Consider the following 17,121-nt stretch of genomic DNA (forward strand, 5'->3'; position numbering starts at 1 on the left):
TACATAGACATACAATATGTAACTGCAAAATCTGGAAGTTAAGCCAAGATTTGAGCAAAGTGTGGGAATCCAAACAGTTCTGCAAATGTGTGGGTTTCTTTCAAATGTGGCTGGCTGAAAGCTCAAACAGATTCAGTTTATACTGTCACTTCAAGTGCTTCTCCCAACCTCTCTGCATGGAAATCAGTTTCTTTAGTTGTCTTTGAATGATGATCTTCATGGAGCTTTCAGTGGGCTTTGTTATGTATGAAAGGAGGCTTTTGAGTGTAATAACATTAGGATGACCCAGAGTTACTTTTCATGTACATGGTCTAATGCAATGAATTATTTTGAATTGTGGCAGGTATTCAGGGAAATTCCAAACCAATAACTGGTAATCAATTACATTCGAGTGGTATAAAGAATGTAACTCCCACATTACAAGAACTTAACACAAGCACTGTGGTAATATTTAATTCTACTTTATCCTCTTGTGATACAGAGAAGGATGTATTAGCATGGAACACAAACTTGCTGTGTAGACCACTAAGCAGGATTAGCACAAGTTACAGAAATGATGTGAATTACAGTCCATATAGAAAATAGTAGTACTATATGTTTTACCAATGTTCTGAAATAAAAGTAATTAGCAATGACTAGCAGCTGGGATTATCATCACTCAGAGTTTGTAACTGGTGTCCACAGAGTGTCTGCAAAATATGTTTGTTATCTGTGTGGCTGGACAGTTGAGAGTAATCAGTGTATTTACTCATTAGAGCCATTTAAGGTAAAGCATTTTGGTCAGTCTTCTGTGCATGCACAGAACAAACATACATATCTAATTAAATGAACGAAACCAGATCACCTTGCAACTTATGTAATCATGCAGTGAAGTGCTGTTATTTTCTGTTTACTTAATTGCATCAGTGCTTTCTTTAAGTTGTCATTTGACACCACTGAGACTTTGAACATTGACATAATGCGCTGGATGAAGACCTTAAGTGCTAGATACTGGAAAGCAGGCCCAGATCCCACTGTTGTCAGTGGGATCAGGCTCAGCATGGCTTTGTCTCCAGTTCTTGCCTGCCATAAAATAATTAAAGGGACGTAATTCCTGCACTACAGAAGACTTGTTAAACATCCCTCTTGCAAAGAATCTCTTCAAAACCAAGTTCATATTTGATAGCAGAATGTGGAGGCCCAGTTGAAAGTGAAAATGTTCTTACAGCTAAGTCCTAATGATTTGGCTGCCTGACTCACCATTGCCTAATGAGATATGTTTCCTAAACAAACAGAAAGCCATTTTCAGTTTATTTAAGGAAAAGTTAACCAGTGCATGGGGATTTTGCTTCCTTAAGGAAAAAAATAAACAGAAGAAAGATTTGGAGGCTGAATAGAGGCAGCTCATTATATCATGGTTTACTAACTCATTGCCTCACTCTACATGCTCAATTCTGATGAGGTATAAAGGATAGCATTTCATTTTCTGAGCTAAACGGCTAAAAGGCATTAATATTACATTTAAAAATGTTTACATTTCATGCTCTCTCTATGTCTGAGTCTTTCCATTTGGTGTGATACTCAATGAGCAGTGATCATGTTATCTTTGTGGCATAGCTGTTGAGGAGGAGAAGAAAAATAATTACACCATTTGCCTAATGCATTAGAACTGAAACCTGCAGAAATGTAGTAATACACTTACTGGTTGGGAGAATGCAAATGAAATTCGGCAAGGCTGAATTTTATATTCCCTGTAAGACATTTTCTGTGTGTAAAAACTGAGAATATGTCATAAGGGAGCTTCCACCCATGTCTACACCATGTGGCGCAGACTGGATGATGGCAAAGGAGTCGATGTCTACGGATTTTGGGAATTATGTTCTGGATGCTGTACACTATTTGCTACTCAGAAAAAGAAGCTGTGCAATGGTGACATTTTTGTCAAGAGATTGTTTCTTTGGCCTTCAAACCAGTTGTACAGGAGCAGCAAATCTCCCCCTGATGTCAGGGGCAGGTGTGGTGCACTCCTGGGAAGGGCAGGCCTGCCTTGCTGTGAGAACACAGGCTTTAATAGCATCAGCCCTGGAAGCCTTCTTCCTTTCCTGCAGAGCATTTTGCTCAGACATCATGAGAACAGTTAAGCAGACCTACCTTATTTTTTGTGTGTGTAATTAGTGATGTCATGGACTTGGGTGTGGTAGTTTTCTTTGCCACATGCCATTTTTCTACTGTAGTTTTTCCATCCTTGTTTCACTAAATTGAGCTCTGTGCATGAGAGGAACAGAAGATTTCCTTGGAGAATGTCTACAGTGAGTAATCCTTGAGAAAACTGCCTTTTGTTTGAGACATCAGCCACTATGGCTCTGTGAAAAGGCATCCTGGTGGATACTGGATACTCATGTAGGAATGATCTTTGTAAGAATTGGTCATACTCCCGACACAGCAAACCAGATTTGTTATTTGAAATTAAATTTTTGCTTGCTTGAATTTAGAAAGCAATTCTCTATGACTGTAAAGCACAAATATGATTAAAGCGTCTAAGTCAAAAGACTGAGGGTTGTTTTTTTTTTTTCCACACCTGGTACAGACTCCCAGGAAAGCAGGGTTCAGAGCTGTGGGAACTGATTATTGGATCTTCTGTCAATGATACTATTTAATGATATAGTGAAGGAAGGAACAGTCCTATCAGCACTAAGATAATCTTCTGCACGTTTGCCTCAGTCTCTGCAAATCAATGTATTTGTTATTCATATGGAATATTTATTCAGCTATGAGAAACATTTAAAAATATTCTTCAACAAATGTTAAATATGTGAGGGTATATGTATGATATCTTACATGGTACAAATGAAAATGGTGGCAGTAATTAATAAAATGAGCTAATGAATCAATTGCTTTCTATTTCTCTTTCCCCCCCATTTCCACTCCTTGCTATTTGAATAAATATACAGTGGAACTAAAATGACCTTATTCTTTATTCACAGGTTACTTTAGGTGGAACCTTTATTGGAATTGGGCGGAAAACTCCAGATTGCCAAGGCAACACCAAGTACTTCCGCTGCAAATTCTGCAATTTCACCTACATGGGCAACTCCTCCACTGAACTAGAGCAACACTTCTTACAGACTCACCCAAACAAAATGAAAGCAGCCCTTCCCTCCTCTGATACTGGTAAAACTTCAGAGAAAAACTCCAATAAATCCAGTCCTACTCTTCGACCATGTGATTCTGGAGACTTGGGGAAGTGGCAAGACAGAATCACTGTAAAAGCAGGAGATGATACGCCAGTTGGATATTCGGTGCCCATCAAGCCAATAGATTCCTCTAGACAAAATGGTACCGATACTACCAGTTACTACTGGTGTAAATTTTGCAGTTTCAGCTGTGAATCGTCCAGCTCTTTGAAACTATTAGAACATTACAGCAAACAGCATGGGGGAAGCCAGGCAGGAAGCCTCCACCCAGATCTGAATGATAAGCTTTCTAGGGGATCTGTCATTAACCAGAATGATCTAGCCAAGAATGCAGATGGGGAGTTAGTGACAAAGACAGAAAAGGGTGCGAGTGTGGCAAAAAAGAAAGACTTGAGTAGCAAAGGAGCAGAGGACAGCATGGTGACAAGCTACAACTGTCAGTTTTGTGACTTTAGGTACTCAAAGAGCCATGGCCCAGATGTAATAGTGGTGGGCCCACTTCTCCGTCACTATCAGCAGCTACACAACATTCATAAATGTACCATTAAGCACTGTCAGTTCTGTCCCCGAGGCCTCTGCAGCCCAGAAAAGCACCTTGGAGAAATTACTTACCCATTTGCTTGCAGAAAAAGTAATTGTTCCCACTGTGCTCTCTTGCTTTTGCACCTGTCTCCAGGGGTGACAGGAAGCTCTAGAGTCAAACACCAGTGCCATCAGTGCTCATTCTCCACTCCTGACGTGGACGTTCTCCTGCTCCACTATGAGAATGCACACGAAGGCCAAGCGTCTGATGTCAAACCAGAAACAAACGCCCTGCCAGGGGCAGAGGGGCCGCTGACGCTCAAGGAGAACAAAGAACACTCATGTACCAAATGTGACTTTACCACCCAGGTGGAAGAAGAGATTTCCCGACACTACAGGTATGGTGAAGTTTCAAGTGATTAATGATTGGAACCCAAACAGGCCCCCGCCCCCCTCCCCAGTTTCTTAATTAAATGTCACCATTCCTCAAACATTTGAGGAAACTGGAAATCAAAATAGGAATGTGTATAGATATAAATCTTTACAGCCAGAGTCCAATCCAACATCCACTTTGTTTTGGAAAACCACCAGCTAAGTTGGTGGATTTAATTATACATTTAAACCTGTGCAGAGGAGAGGGAAATTTGGATTTGTGTGCAGATGCTAAAGTTTCAGCATATTTGAGGTTTGGTCAGCTATTTTCCACCCAGAATCTTTTAGGTACTATAGGTGCTATTTTAGTTTAGGCTTTTTCTGAGAAAGTTGGCATCTTCATTCAGTCAGGGAACACAAATGGCTTTACTTTCCAAGATAGACTGTGAACCCTTTATGCTCCATAACAGTGCTTCAATGTACTACCTTTTTGTAGTATTTTCCATTCCCAAGTCCAGCAATGTAATAATTAGTTTAAGAGCATTCCATTGCTGTTTTGGTGTTCATTTCCCACTGGGAGCAGACACTATTTTGTCTGTTGATGTCATTCCCCAAGATCCTTTTGCAGATGCTTATTTTCATGTTGCTGGTTTACAGTGTCATTCTATTTATTTTAAATGCTAATGTTCCTATTTGGAGGTGGATGTAGCCAGTCTCCTGACTCAGTCTGACACAATGTCATAGTAGCAGCCAACTCCCTGCTAAATTTCTTGGGTCAGTTCCTGGGCTGTTGTAAACTGGCAGTCCAGTTTGCATCAGAGGAGGAGCTGCCTCTTGGAGTTTGTAAAAAGCAACAGTTATGTGCCACTGCAGAAGTGATGTTAAATATTAGAAAATCATGCTGAATATGTTAATAGTTAAAGCTAATGCGTCAACAACAACGGAAAACTTCAGTATCTATCTCATCTAAAAGATCTTTGTGTGGAAGCCAGCTAGAATGAAGACAAAAGAAGATGCATTTTCAAAGCTAAAGCTTTGTTAAAAGCTCAAGAAACTGTGCCACGTTTAATAGATTCCAAGACATCCAAAATTAACAAAGGCAGACTGGGGCATGATACTTTAATAGAGATTAAAGCTGGGGGCATCCAAATGTTGCCCAACAGAGGGCTGCATTGGCAATATATCAGGAGTCTATTTAGAAAAAAAAAAAAAGAGCAGATTGCTCATCTTTAATTTGGAGCTAGGGCCCACAGAGGATTCAGGTCCCAGCATGCAGTTCCCCATTTTTGATCCAAGTGGGCCTGAGGGATGTTGTGTGGATTAATTAGTTAATGTTTGTAAACTGCTTTGAAGATGAAAAGTGGTATCTAAGTTCCAAGCATTATTATAACAGCTTTGAGCCATGCTGAAGAACTCCATAGGCAGCACTTTGTCCGCTGCTGGGGCATGGCATGATCTTTTTTTAGTGGTTAAGTAACTGGAAGATTGAAATGGCTCCTTTACTGAAAGAATCCAACCTTTTATTTTGCTGCAGCTGGTAATTTAAGTTTTAACAAGCATGCCGAGCTAGGATCTTTTTTCCCAAGAAAGGAGAAGCCATGACTTTCAAAATTAAGTGCAAAGTCTGAGATGGGGTAGTTGTAGCTGCTCCTTCGGAGGGCTCAGCACCCTGCAGTTCTGGCAGTAGTCACAGGGAACTGAACTTTGGAAAATCAAGAGATACACTTTAAGCATTTTAGTTTCAAATTGTTTGTCTAAGATTAGGCTATTTTGTTTAAAACACTTGGGCAACCTACTCTGTTAACCCCAGTCAATGACATTATTGACCACTCTGAGGACATGTGTAAAGCAAATTACAGTGTCCCCATAACTGCTAACTTCTTTCCCTTTCTCCTGTAATTCCCCCTTGATAATATGAATTTGGTTTCTTTTCTACTTATACTGCTGCTGTTTTCCCCCACTGTCCATCTTTTTTGAAAACACATGTTAGTTCAGTTTGTGGTGGGTGCTCTGTAATGGCAAACACCAGCAGGTTTTATTGTATGTGTAACCTAATTTTCACTCTGTCAAACTAAAACTTTTGAGTCATTATAACTTTTGTTTTGTTTCTATTAATATTATCAGGCCTTTTTTTTCTTAGTAGAAGTCTGGCATGTATCAGATATGTGTTTTTTTACCCTTTTTGTATTTTAGAACCTAAAGACAGAGCATTGTTCAGATTTTAAAAAGTAGAACACCTATAAAGTAGTAGTGTTGGTTGATAGACAGAAAAATGCTAATGTAGTCAGCTCACATCCAACTGCTCTTCTCTGTTTCTTAATCAGAATTTGTCTCAATGCTTTTATGCCACACATTTATGTACATCTGATGTATTTAAAATGCTGTACATGCCCATGTCTCTAAAACCTCTTCATTTATATAATAAGGAGCTGAATGGATTCTAACAGTAAACATGATACTAAACATTAATGTGGTGGAAAAAAGTGTTCTGCTGTTCACATATTTAAATTTAGCCTTGATAATCTGGAGTATCAGTGTTGGCTTTAGATGCTACTTACATATTTTGATTCATAGATTTTTTTGTCTGCACTATTTTAATTTTCGAGTCATGTGTCTGAACAACATGCTTAATTTATTTTATTATTTATTTTGTTTCCTTTTGGCTCTACATCTACAATTTTACTATGTATTGCGAGCTAAAAACTTTTTAATATCCCAGTGTTATTCCTTTGCAGTCATGTATTTGCAACAGTATTAGAATTTGCAAAAGCAGTTCTTTCCAATTTTTCTTTCTACAAAAATGTATATTTACACTTAGCACTCATTCAGTATTTCTTGACATGATTATTTGAGAGCTGTTCATTTAAATTTGAAGTCAATGAATCACACTGCACTTGAGTTTACTTGTATTTAAACCTCACTAAAATGTGCTTATTCAAATAAATCCCTCGAAGATTTATTGGCCTCCGTTTTCCACTAATTTTGCTACTACTCATTTTCCATTATACCTCTGAGGAATCAGATACTATTCATGTTCATTGCAAAGCTTAGTTTTTTCTTAAAACTGTCTGGTATTCTGATGAGGCAGAAGATGCCAACACTTTTAATTTAGATAAAAATCAAACTGAGTATTTGGGCAAATTTTGCATGTTGTTTCACTTAGTCTAGAGATTATTTTCCTGTTTCATTTAGTCTAGAGATTATTTTCCTGCTGTTCCAAAATAATTAATTTTGACTATTTTTGTAAAATCAAAGCAGCTTCTTGCAGAAGGCCCTCTTTTTTCTTATAATTTTGCTAAAATGTGGGAAAACTGCATTTTTTCAATTTGGCAAAAGATAGAATTTTTCAAGTAAAACCTTACTTGACAGATAGCATTTGATCAGTGCTAGTTATAATTAGAAGTGCTATGCTGGAAAATCTTCTAAACTTTTTAAAAACAAGATAGGATAGGGATTCATTAAATTGCAAAATATGAAAATGGAAAGACTCAGATGAAATAAAAGCTTTGGCAATGGTGTAGAATAATTTTTCTAATAAATAATTTTGAAAATGTGGATGGCAGCAGTTTTGTAAGGTTCTCTTTAGAAATTAATTTCCAGTTTATTAAATAATTCCTTACCTCTCAAAGATAAAGGAGGTAGAGGAGCAAAAGGCAAAGGGGTGCTTGGGGCTTGTGTCTTCCCTGCACCCAGGCTGCAGCTCAGGGGTGGGGTGTTGGGGTCAGGGCTGTTGGGACTCACCCTCAGACTCTCAGGCAGAAAAAGCCAGAGCAGGGTCTCAGATATGCAGATTATGGACACTTCCCCCAGAGAAGAAACTCAGGGAAAAAATGTCAATTGAGGCCCACGAGCTCCCAGCTTTAGAGCAGAGCAGAAACCTTCACTCAGTGAACAATAGCAGCAGCTATGAGGGCCTTTTCCATCCTCCTGACACCTTAATTCACTGCTCTGAACTTGTTTGCTCTTGCCAATGGCTTTTACTCTCCTTTGATCTCAGTCTTGCTCTCCATTCTGCCCTGTCTCCTCTCCGTTCTAACACTACGCTGCATTTTCTTCCTTGCTTTGCTGGCTGTCTTCTCTTCTGAAAAGCTTGAGTTGCAGCACCCATCCCAAAAGTTAACTTTCTTATAAACCTGTTTCTTCATGAGAAATGATAGTAATTATTATATTTATAATTAAAATAAAATGTGAAAAAATGGAAGTGAGACGACAGCCTTACCTTCTTCCAGAATATTTTCTATGCCCTAGAGCCTAGGACTGTCTTCAGGTAATTAAAAAAAAAATTGCTTGTTTTGTAGAGGATGGTGTTTTGTAATACTTCAGACTAGTTAGAAGTATGTCAACAAGACTTAATTAACAACTGGCTAATGTTGGGAGTCTTGCAGCCTGTTAGGAAGTAGAAATAAAGAACATTAAACCCATAAAAAAACCCAGCCTTGTAATCTCTCCAACGTAAAGATTTTGTGAGGGAAAATCCTTGTATCTTAGAGTGCTCAATTCAAGTACTTTTCAGTACGAATAATGATAAGAATTTTTATAGTTCTCAGAATGTAACTGTGCAGCAAAGGTTTTGCCTGAATTTATTGATATTTAATCTTGGGATTGGGCCATAAATGTTTTACTGTCCACAAATAATCAGGTCTTTAGTTTATTTTGTAGTAGAAATAATAATGCTAAGTGACCTCAGTGGATGGGATAACATTGCCAGCCCAATGTCATATTGCAGAGAATGCCAGTTTATCGCTTGAACCTGCTGTTAGTGTTTTTGAGGGCTGTATGAACAATAAGAAAGAAGGAAGAGTGCTATTTTCTTCTTCATTTACATCACTTTCTTCCATCCCGAGATTTTCCTCTTAGAGTAGCTCTGTACCAACACACAGTATTGCATCAGACAAATTCAGAGTTTCAGATGCTATAGCTGTAGTTTAGCTGTAAAGTGTAACTTTGAAGTAAGGCACAGGAATGCTTCTTGTGTATTTTGCAAACTGGAATTCTTAAAATTTTGTTGCTTAGCCTTGAAGAGCTTTGTACACAACTCTAGATGTAACTTGGTCTTTTAGAAGCAAAGAGTAGGCTTAATTTCTAGTAAAAGAGAAATCAAACATTGCAAATTTGTTTCCCTGCTTGCTGTCAGGGTGGAGTGAAAACTGAGAAGAAAACATTTTCTTTTTATGCCTTGTTCTGGGAACGAATGAGTTTCCGACTTTCAAAAGTTTTCTAACGGCTGATGATTGTTACTATTTTATTATTTGGGACTGTGACTTATATTGGACAGCTCCAAACTTTAGCTTACATTTTGGAGCTTGGGGATTGAATAATACACAGGACAAACCCAAGTGAAGTACCAAGATTCATAATGTTGATGGCAGATTTTTAATGCATACTAGAAACTATACATTCTGAAAAAAAAAACCTCTTGGGTTACTATCTACTGAAGTATATCTTCATTTTTTCCACATCACAATGCTTATCACAGTCTCTTAGAAGAATGAAGGAATGCTTATATGACTGTCTTTGCATCAATTAGAAATAATTTAAATTAACAAACCTTTAATGTAATAAGGGTGATTGTAACTGGGCCTCAGCCATGTAGCTACAACTGCATGTAATATTCAGCATTTACTTGTGTCCTCAGAAGTGTGGTGTATATGGCTCCTGATCAAAAACATTTAGCCAGTGTGGAATGGAAAAATAAAAAAAGACAAGTTAGGCAGAAAAAGATCAGCTGTTTGGAGGTGTGATATCTGTAAATGAGAGCCAAGTTAGGAAGGGGGTTAGCTATTGAAATGGCCAAGTTAAACAAGAGACACTTAGGGCTAAGTAGTGTCCCAAAGGATTGATAAACTTTCACATGGGGAGTGTATGTGGTTGAGCCATTAGCCCCAAATGGTGTCTTGTTTAACTTGGCTTTTAAGATAACTAGCCCCTGTCTAACTTGGACTTCTCTGATGGTATCCCACCTTTACAGGGCTGACCCTCTTTATAACTTGGCTTTTTGCATTTATAAAATCGTTTTGATCAGATAGCACTCTTTCTTTCTTTTTTTTTTTTTTTTTTTGGTTCAGGAGAGAATTAAGCTTGGTTTAGAAAAGAATTGAGTTGCAAGAGAGAATATATTAGTGTCGCATTGAGAGACAAGCTGATTTTAATAAAAGATAATTGTAGAATGAAGGAAAAGGAACGTGGCCAGAACAGGATTTTAACCCACAGCTTGCTCTTCCACAAGAAAATTTTGTTGCCATAAGGCTATGTGGAGAACAACTGAATCTATTTTTTGCATAATGGAACAAGACCATCTAGTCCCTTAAAATGAATATAAATATGGAAAATGACAAAAAGAAAACTGATATTGCACAAGGGCTGAAAAGCACGAATCTGAATGTGTACTCATGTCTGCGCGCTGACACAACTGCAAGAAAATCAGACAATGTAAATAACATATGGTTTGTTTTTCCAACAAAAGGAGAGAAGGAAGGCAAGGGGGTTTAATAAGTTTGGCAAGCTGTCCCTTCTAAATGATCATAGTCTAAAAGGGACATTTTGTGTATCATTCCAATTCTACAGATGCACCGAGAGCCAAATCCTGCTCTTACTGAAGTCAATGGGAGTTTTGCCATTGACTTCACTGAGACAAAGATTTGGCCTTAAAAGAATTAATTCTAACAACTGGAGTCAGGGCAGTAACAGATCTCCCATACAAGTTTTGTCCTGTGTGGATAGTGAAAGGCTCATTTTTTTTAGCTTGGCTAAAGACACTGTTGTGACTCCAAATGCCTGGGGTGTGGATTTGTGAGCATGTCTGTAGGGAGAAGCTCTCATAGAGTTCTGTACATTTTGCAGGGCAGGGATGAAATTTTGCTCTGCATTGGTAGGATGCCGGGTGCAGCGGGGCCCGGAGCTTGATGAAAGGCTCTGACCACTCCTGTGCTATGAACAATTATTCATAATGGCGTTAGAGAGCTCATAAACAGTGTTCTGTTCCTATGATAGATACAGTAAGTGGCTAACATGTTGTTCTCATGTAGCAACATATGCTTTACATAATTTAGTAATGCAGTACTTTTTATAGGCTTTTAGAGTAAAAACAGGAAGGCGTGCTATTCCACTCTGTTCCACAGCTCCTACCCAAGAATTTCTATATTTGACAGGAAAGGCAGTTTGTAGTGACACAGCCAACTATTGTGCTTTATCTTTAGAGCTGCATCTTTTTAAGTTGTGTTAAAATGTCCATAGAGAACCAAGTACTGCTGTCTCTTGTGTACAACCTTCTGTCCTTTGGTGTATTCTTATCCCTAAGTTAACCAGAACTCTGTTCAAAATCATCTTTATCAAGCAAAAGTGTATGGAATAGGTGGAAAGTAAAGGACTTTTTAAAATATTTTAACTTTCTAACATAGATTTATATTATATGAAGTGTTTTTTTTAATAAGAAGAGAACTGTCCTCTTCTAACTGATTTTGGTTGAAAAGTATGTTTTTTAGTGTTCCTGCTGCAGCAGAAAGTGAAAAGTATATTGCAGCAAACTAAAGAAGAAAAACACAAAATCCCAGTGAAAATTTTATGAAGTTTAGAATAATACCCTGGAATGTGAAGGAACAATAGGAGGCCATTGCAAGGCATGGGGGGAAAAATCAGCAGTATTTTTACCCTGCTGTATAAGATACCAAAGTAAACCTGCTTGCTTTATTTAGAGAAGGTCATACTGTAAGTTTGATTTATTTTCTTAACCTTGGTAGGTAAAACCACTGTGAGAGGGAAGGCCAAGGGGTGACTCTCATGTTAATGTGCTTCTTGCTTTCTTCCAGGCGAGTACACAACTGCTACAAATGCCGTCAGTGCAGCTTCACAGCTGTTGACACTCAGTCACTACTAGAGCACTTCAACACTGTGCACTGTCAGGAGATGGACATCACTACAGCCAACGGGGAGGACAGTCACGGTGTTTCGTCTATCAAGGAAGAGCCAAAAATTGACCTTAAGGTCTACAGTCTGATTAATCCAGACCCCAAATTAGGGGAGCCCATATCTGACAGCATAGTGAAGAGAGAAAAGATAGAAGATAAGGAAGTGCTCAAGGAGAAAGGCTGGACTGAGAGTCCCAGTGATGATCTTCGCAATGTGACCTGGAGAGGAACAGACATTTTGAGGGGGAGCCCATCATACACACAGACCAGTCTAGGCTTACTGACCCCCGTGTCTGTTGGCCAAGAGCAGCCAAAGCCTTTAAGGGATAGTCCAAATGTAGAAGCTGCCCATCTCGCAAGGCCCATTTATGGCTTGGCAGTGGAGAGCAAGGGTTTCCTGCAGGGTGTCCCAGCCGGAGCAGCAGAGAAAGCCGGGCAGCTGACCCAGCCCTACTCGGGATCCGGGGATGGCAAGGCAAAAGACGAATCCCAGTCCTTACTACGGGTAGGAAACATTTTTTTGCCCCCTCTTGCTTTTTATGATTGCATGTATGTTATGTTTGATTGGCTGTGCAAATGATTTCTTCAGGTCTGGAGTAACATGGTTGGGGTTCTTTTAGGGCATGGAAACAAAAAATAGGAAAGTCAAGGAAAGACTCAAATTTGTAGAGCCAAACTGGCAGGTAAATTTTCCAAAGTGTTCACATAAAGCAATCTTTATATTGATGGAGTATTAGTAAGCTGCTGCTTTTGCTATTTAGCTCTGATTGAATTTTGTTCAACCATTCCTGCTAATTGTGCAGGTTGGTGATGCATTTGAAGAAGGGAGGTTTAGAACCCCAGAAGGCTGCACATCTGTTACACTAAAACGACTAATCACCTCTTAAATTTTGTGGTGGTGTGACAGTTTGCACTTAAGCAAGATTTTATATTACTACATATCTAGGAATAAGAAATGTGAATTAAATATTAATAAAAAGTAACCTTTTTTTGTGAGAAAACATAATTATATATCAATTTTGACACTTGTCTGGTTGCCTTGGAAGAAAAAAAAAAGAAAGAAAAGAAAGGATCTCATGTGATAAGAGAAGGTAAATATTTGTCTCACCAAATAATTCCTTTTTTTTTTTTTAACAAAAGGATCTATATACAAGGAAGTTTCCCTTCCATCAAGGTGTGTTTTTCCCACTGTAGAGAAAATTGAGGTTAGAAGAGATCTCACATTCTGAGGAGCTGAACAGGGAGACAAATAAATGCTTTTCTCCCGAAGTCATCACATGTTTTCAGGAGCTGCTCCCTATCTGAATTTATAGAAACTTGCCACAGGAGCAGTCAGTCTGCAGACAAAGCTCACTAGAATGGAAGTGATGATCTGCTGGTTTCCTTTTTTGTCTTTTATAACAGCATTTGTAACCATAGCATCAATTAGTGTAACATGTCACATGTAATGCATAAAAAAGAATATAAATGTTTTATTCCATGGTCTGCTAAGATTACACACAGGTATATCTGTCTCTGCACATATAGGAGTCTTAAAAGCAGTTTTAAATTAAGTCAGTGTTGTTAAAAATACTGCAGCCATTCTAATTATAAAATAGAGTGTCTGTAATTTTAACCCTGCATGCAATTTAGGGGGACCACAAACTTTTGTACCTTAGTTATTTTTCTTAGATTTTAAGTGCATGAAAAGCAGTTCTAGTATGATATGTTCCTTGTTGCTAACCTGGATGTGTGCTCAGTGTGGATGGCAGGATTATATTTCTCTCCTCCAACACAAAATATGTATTAAAATACGTACATAAACCCATGCAGCAGTGGAATTCCTGCTGTACATACGATGTTAGTCACATCCCACCTCAGTTCTTGTACTGGTTCTTAGCCATGTGCAGACAGATTCGCCAGAGGAGCCATTTAATCTGTGGTTTATCAGAATCCAAATTATTTTCATTTATTTTCAATTTTTCAAATATTTTCATTTGTTTTTTGACTGACAGAGGATGAAAGAAAACCAAACAAAAATCTTCAAAAGGACATGGTAGTATGCAGAATCAGCTCCATAAAGGTCTTGATTTGGTTGGTAGCTGGACATAAAACCTTAGTAAACAGTAGAATAAGGCCATTATATTACCTGTTTTAGCCGCTGCTGAATATAGAATGGGAAGCTGTATGCTGGCTGCTTCTAATGCTGTTTTAAAAATAACTTCAGATGCTTTTTAAAAGTCTTTATACAAAACCACTTTTTTATATACATATATATATTTTTTTTTCAAATTAGTATTTTATCAATTTCAAAACACTTTGATCACTTCTGGGTCTTAAAAAAACCTGTATCTTCCATACTGAATCACTTCTGGGACTGAAAAACTTACATCTTCCATACTTTTCTGAAAAAAAGATAAAGGCCTTACTTTTATGTATTAACAGTGCATATAAATAGTTCCTTGCATTTTAAAGTGTGTTCAACTCTACTTTTCTTTTACAATGATTTATTAGCAGATTATCTTTATAGTGATTGATAAAACCTTCAGTCCTTCAAACAGGAATTATTTTCTGTACACCTTTAGCTGCCACGCTCTTTGAACTCTATTGTGCCAAGGACTTGTTTGTCTATGTCTTTTCCTTACTGATAATATTTGACTTTTCACTTTTCTTTGAAAATTGGTCAAGTTGCTTTTGTCAGCTTGAAATATTAAAAAAAAAAAGTGGGGGAAAGGAGATTAACTTTTTTCATCTGCTGATCAGAGTCCTTAATATTACATATTTCATCATGATTGATGGATAGAGAAAATAAAACTTCTTGAAGGTAAGAGGTGATCTGAAGAATAGGTGATATTGGGAGTGTGATTCTGTGTGTGATACTAGTTCTCTCTTCTTTTCAATCTGTGAGAAAGATCATAGAAACCCAACTCCTTTAGTTTGCTCTTGATTTAGTTTTCTGCAGACAGAGTTATGAGATGTAGTACTAGAGCCACAAATAAGAAGACAAAATGATGGTCAGTTTGACCATTGGGAGTTCAGTGTCAAGGATTATTTGACATACACATATGTATGCCCAGAAGCTCAATTGGCCCAGAGAGAAATAAAAATTGTTTAGAAAAGAATTTGCCATCCATTCTTGAAAAAGCTAGTTTTTGAAATCCTCGGAAATAAAAAAAAATGCACCGTGTTGTTAAAAAAATCTCTCACTATTATCTACTTTTGGCTGCATTTATTTTTCTAATATGAAATAGCTAGTGGGAGCAGCTAATGCTGCCTAAAAGTTGGTTCTCTCTGAAAGCAAAGTGTTAACTCAATGCATCCTTCTAGTATCATATAATGAATGCTTATGCAAAACACTGTATCCCAGGACGACTGGTGACTAGGAAACAAAACCTATAATAAAATCACAGTGGACACCTTCATTTTTTTCCCCCTGAAGATTGACACACAGGAAGCCAAAAATTTGGAATTACTCAGTGAATAAACACAGAAATGGACTGAAAAGGAAAGTTCCTAACACATGCCTTTGGTTGTACTCGCTATTCTGTATTTATAAAGGGGTTCTGCTTATTACAAATGATTTGTAATGATTTGACAGTAGCAGCAATACCATGTGCTTTTAATTTTTTACTTTCTTGATGATGGGGGAAGGTGAAGAGGAGATAAGATTTTTTCACATTTTTTCCAGTAGATAGAGGTTGATACTACAGGTTTAGAAGTGATTAGCATTTTGGTAAAATATCAGAGACAATACAAATCAATTGGAGAAGGGGTGAAAATATACCATAGTCCACAGAAATTTGTAATGCTTACAGGACAATTAATTTTTGGAAGTTGCTTGGAGTAATTTTCATCTTTGGATGTTGACTAAGCCGTTTACCTCCTATTTCTTGCATTCCTTCTGTACATGATGACCATGGTCCTTCCTTAGACTCTGTGCTGCAGTAGATCATTTGTGGGAGTCATTGGGGTAAGATTTCTTTCATTTTTAGAAACTAAAAGACCAACTTGCTTGTGACCTTTCGGGAGCTGGAGACAATGCAAACACACATATGCAGTTGATGCACCTTTATCCCTGAGAATGCTTCCAAGCTGTGTGTGTGTAACAGAATCTTTCTCAGGGGCTTGGTACACTTCTGTGAGTAGCTTTAATTTATTTTTCTTATTAAAATATTTCCAGCAGCTGTACTTACAGTGAATCAGTATGTTTTGCAAATGGGAATTACCGAAAATGTACCTCAGCGTGGTACAATGTGGACATTATTTCTGCTCTTCCTTAGAGTAGCTGATTTTCTAGTTTAAAGATTTGTTGATACTGGAAGGTCTATTGAGATGCAAAAATGTTCCTTTTTTTGGGTAGCACATTGGCAGCCAGCAGACTCCAGGCCAGGCAGATTGTTTAATGCTTTGACAGTGCAGATCTTGGACAGCGGGAACTTTTTGCTAAACTGATTTTAAATGAAGTGTCCTGTTTTGGTCTGTATGGACCCTACAGCATAAAGTTTTCCACAAAGTAGGGAATTGTAGCCTGAGCCTTCAGACCTATATACAAGCCTAGTTAGCCCACCTAAAGGTGTTGGTATAGATGTTGTAGTTTAGCCAACAAAGGTGCAATAATAACACAGGTCAGTGTGTCTGTCCTGTGGGGTCACATGGACCTGCACACAGCATGCTTACTTTGTGTATTAATCATAGTTTGTGAAGGGATTTGTGTTACCATCAAAGGGAGAAAGATTGTCCCATTATTCCAAAAGTGCTGTGGATTTTTATCAAAGGCATACTGCAGGATGTAACATTAAATATATGACTGAGGTTATGTTAACCTTTACTATGAGCTTTTTATATAGTGCAAAGGATAAAATTTACTCTTCTACTAAACTGATTATTTTGCACCATAATGATCAGACTGTTTAGACACTACAGGTAATCATGACATTTCAAAAAAAGTTTTCATTTACTTTGAGAAGAGTTCTTTTCTTTTTGTCTATGATATTTGCACTGTGCTATTTCATATAGTGTTCTGGCTAAAGCTGGTCATGCAGCTTTAAATTTGGGGCAGATTGAAAAGTAGAAAAAATATTTCCCCTTTCCTTGTTTTGCATTCTCCTATGTAGGTGAGTGGCAGAGCTAATTTAAAAATACACAATTGATACGTTAAGTATTAAATCCAC

The 17,121-nt window shown here is 37.8% G+C and overlaps 1 protein-coding gene across 1 annotated transcript in view; it reads left to right on the top strand.

Moving 5' to 3' along the window:
* The window catches only part of TRPS1 (transcriptional repressor GATA binding 1), a gene marked incomplete at its 5' end in the record, with an annotated part of 169,423 nt that overhangs the window by 13,233 nt on the left and 139,069 nt on the right, over positions 1-17,121 (top strand). Inside the window, 2 exons of the mRNA XM_084209163.1 lie at positions 2,964-4,093; positions 11,873-12,476. Of these exons, the coding sequence (XP_084065289.1) occupies positions 2,964-4,093; positions 11,873-12,476 (1,734 nt within the window). The remainder of the gene's footprint in view (positions 1-2,963; positions 4,094-11,872; positions 12,477-17,121) is intronic.

Source organism: Fringilla coelebs (genome assembly GCF_963513975.1).
Source record: "Fringilla coelebs genome assembly, chromosome: 1".
Classification (NCBI taxonomy): Eukaryota; Metazoa; Chordata; class Aves; order Passeriformes; family Fringillidae; genus Fringilla; species Fringilla coelebs.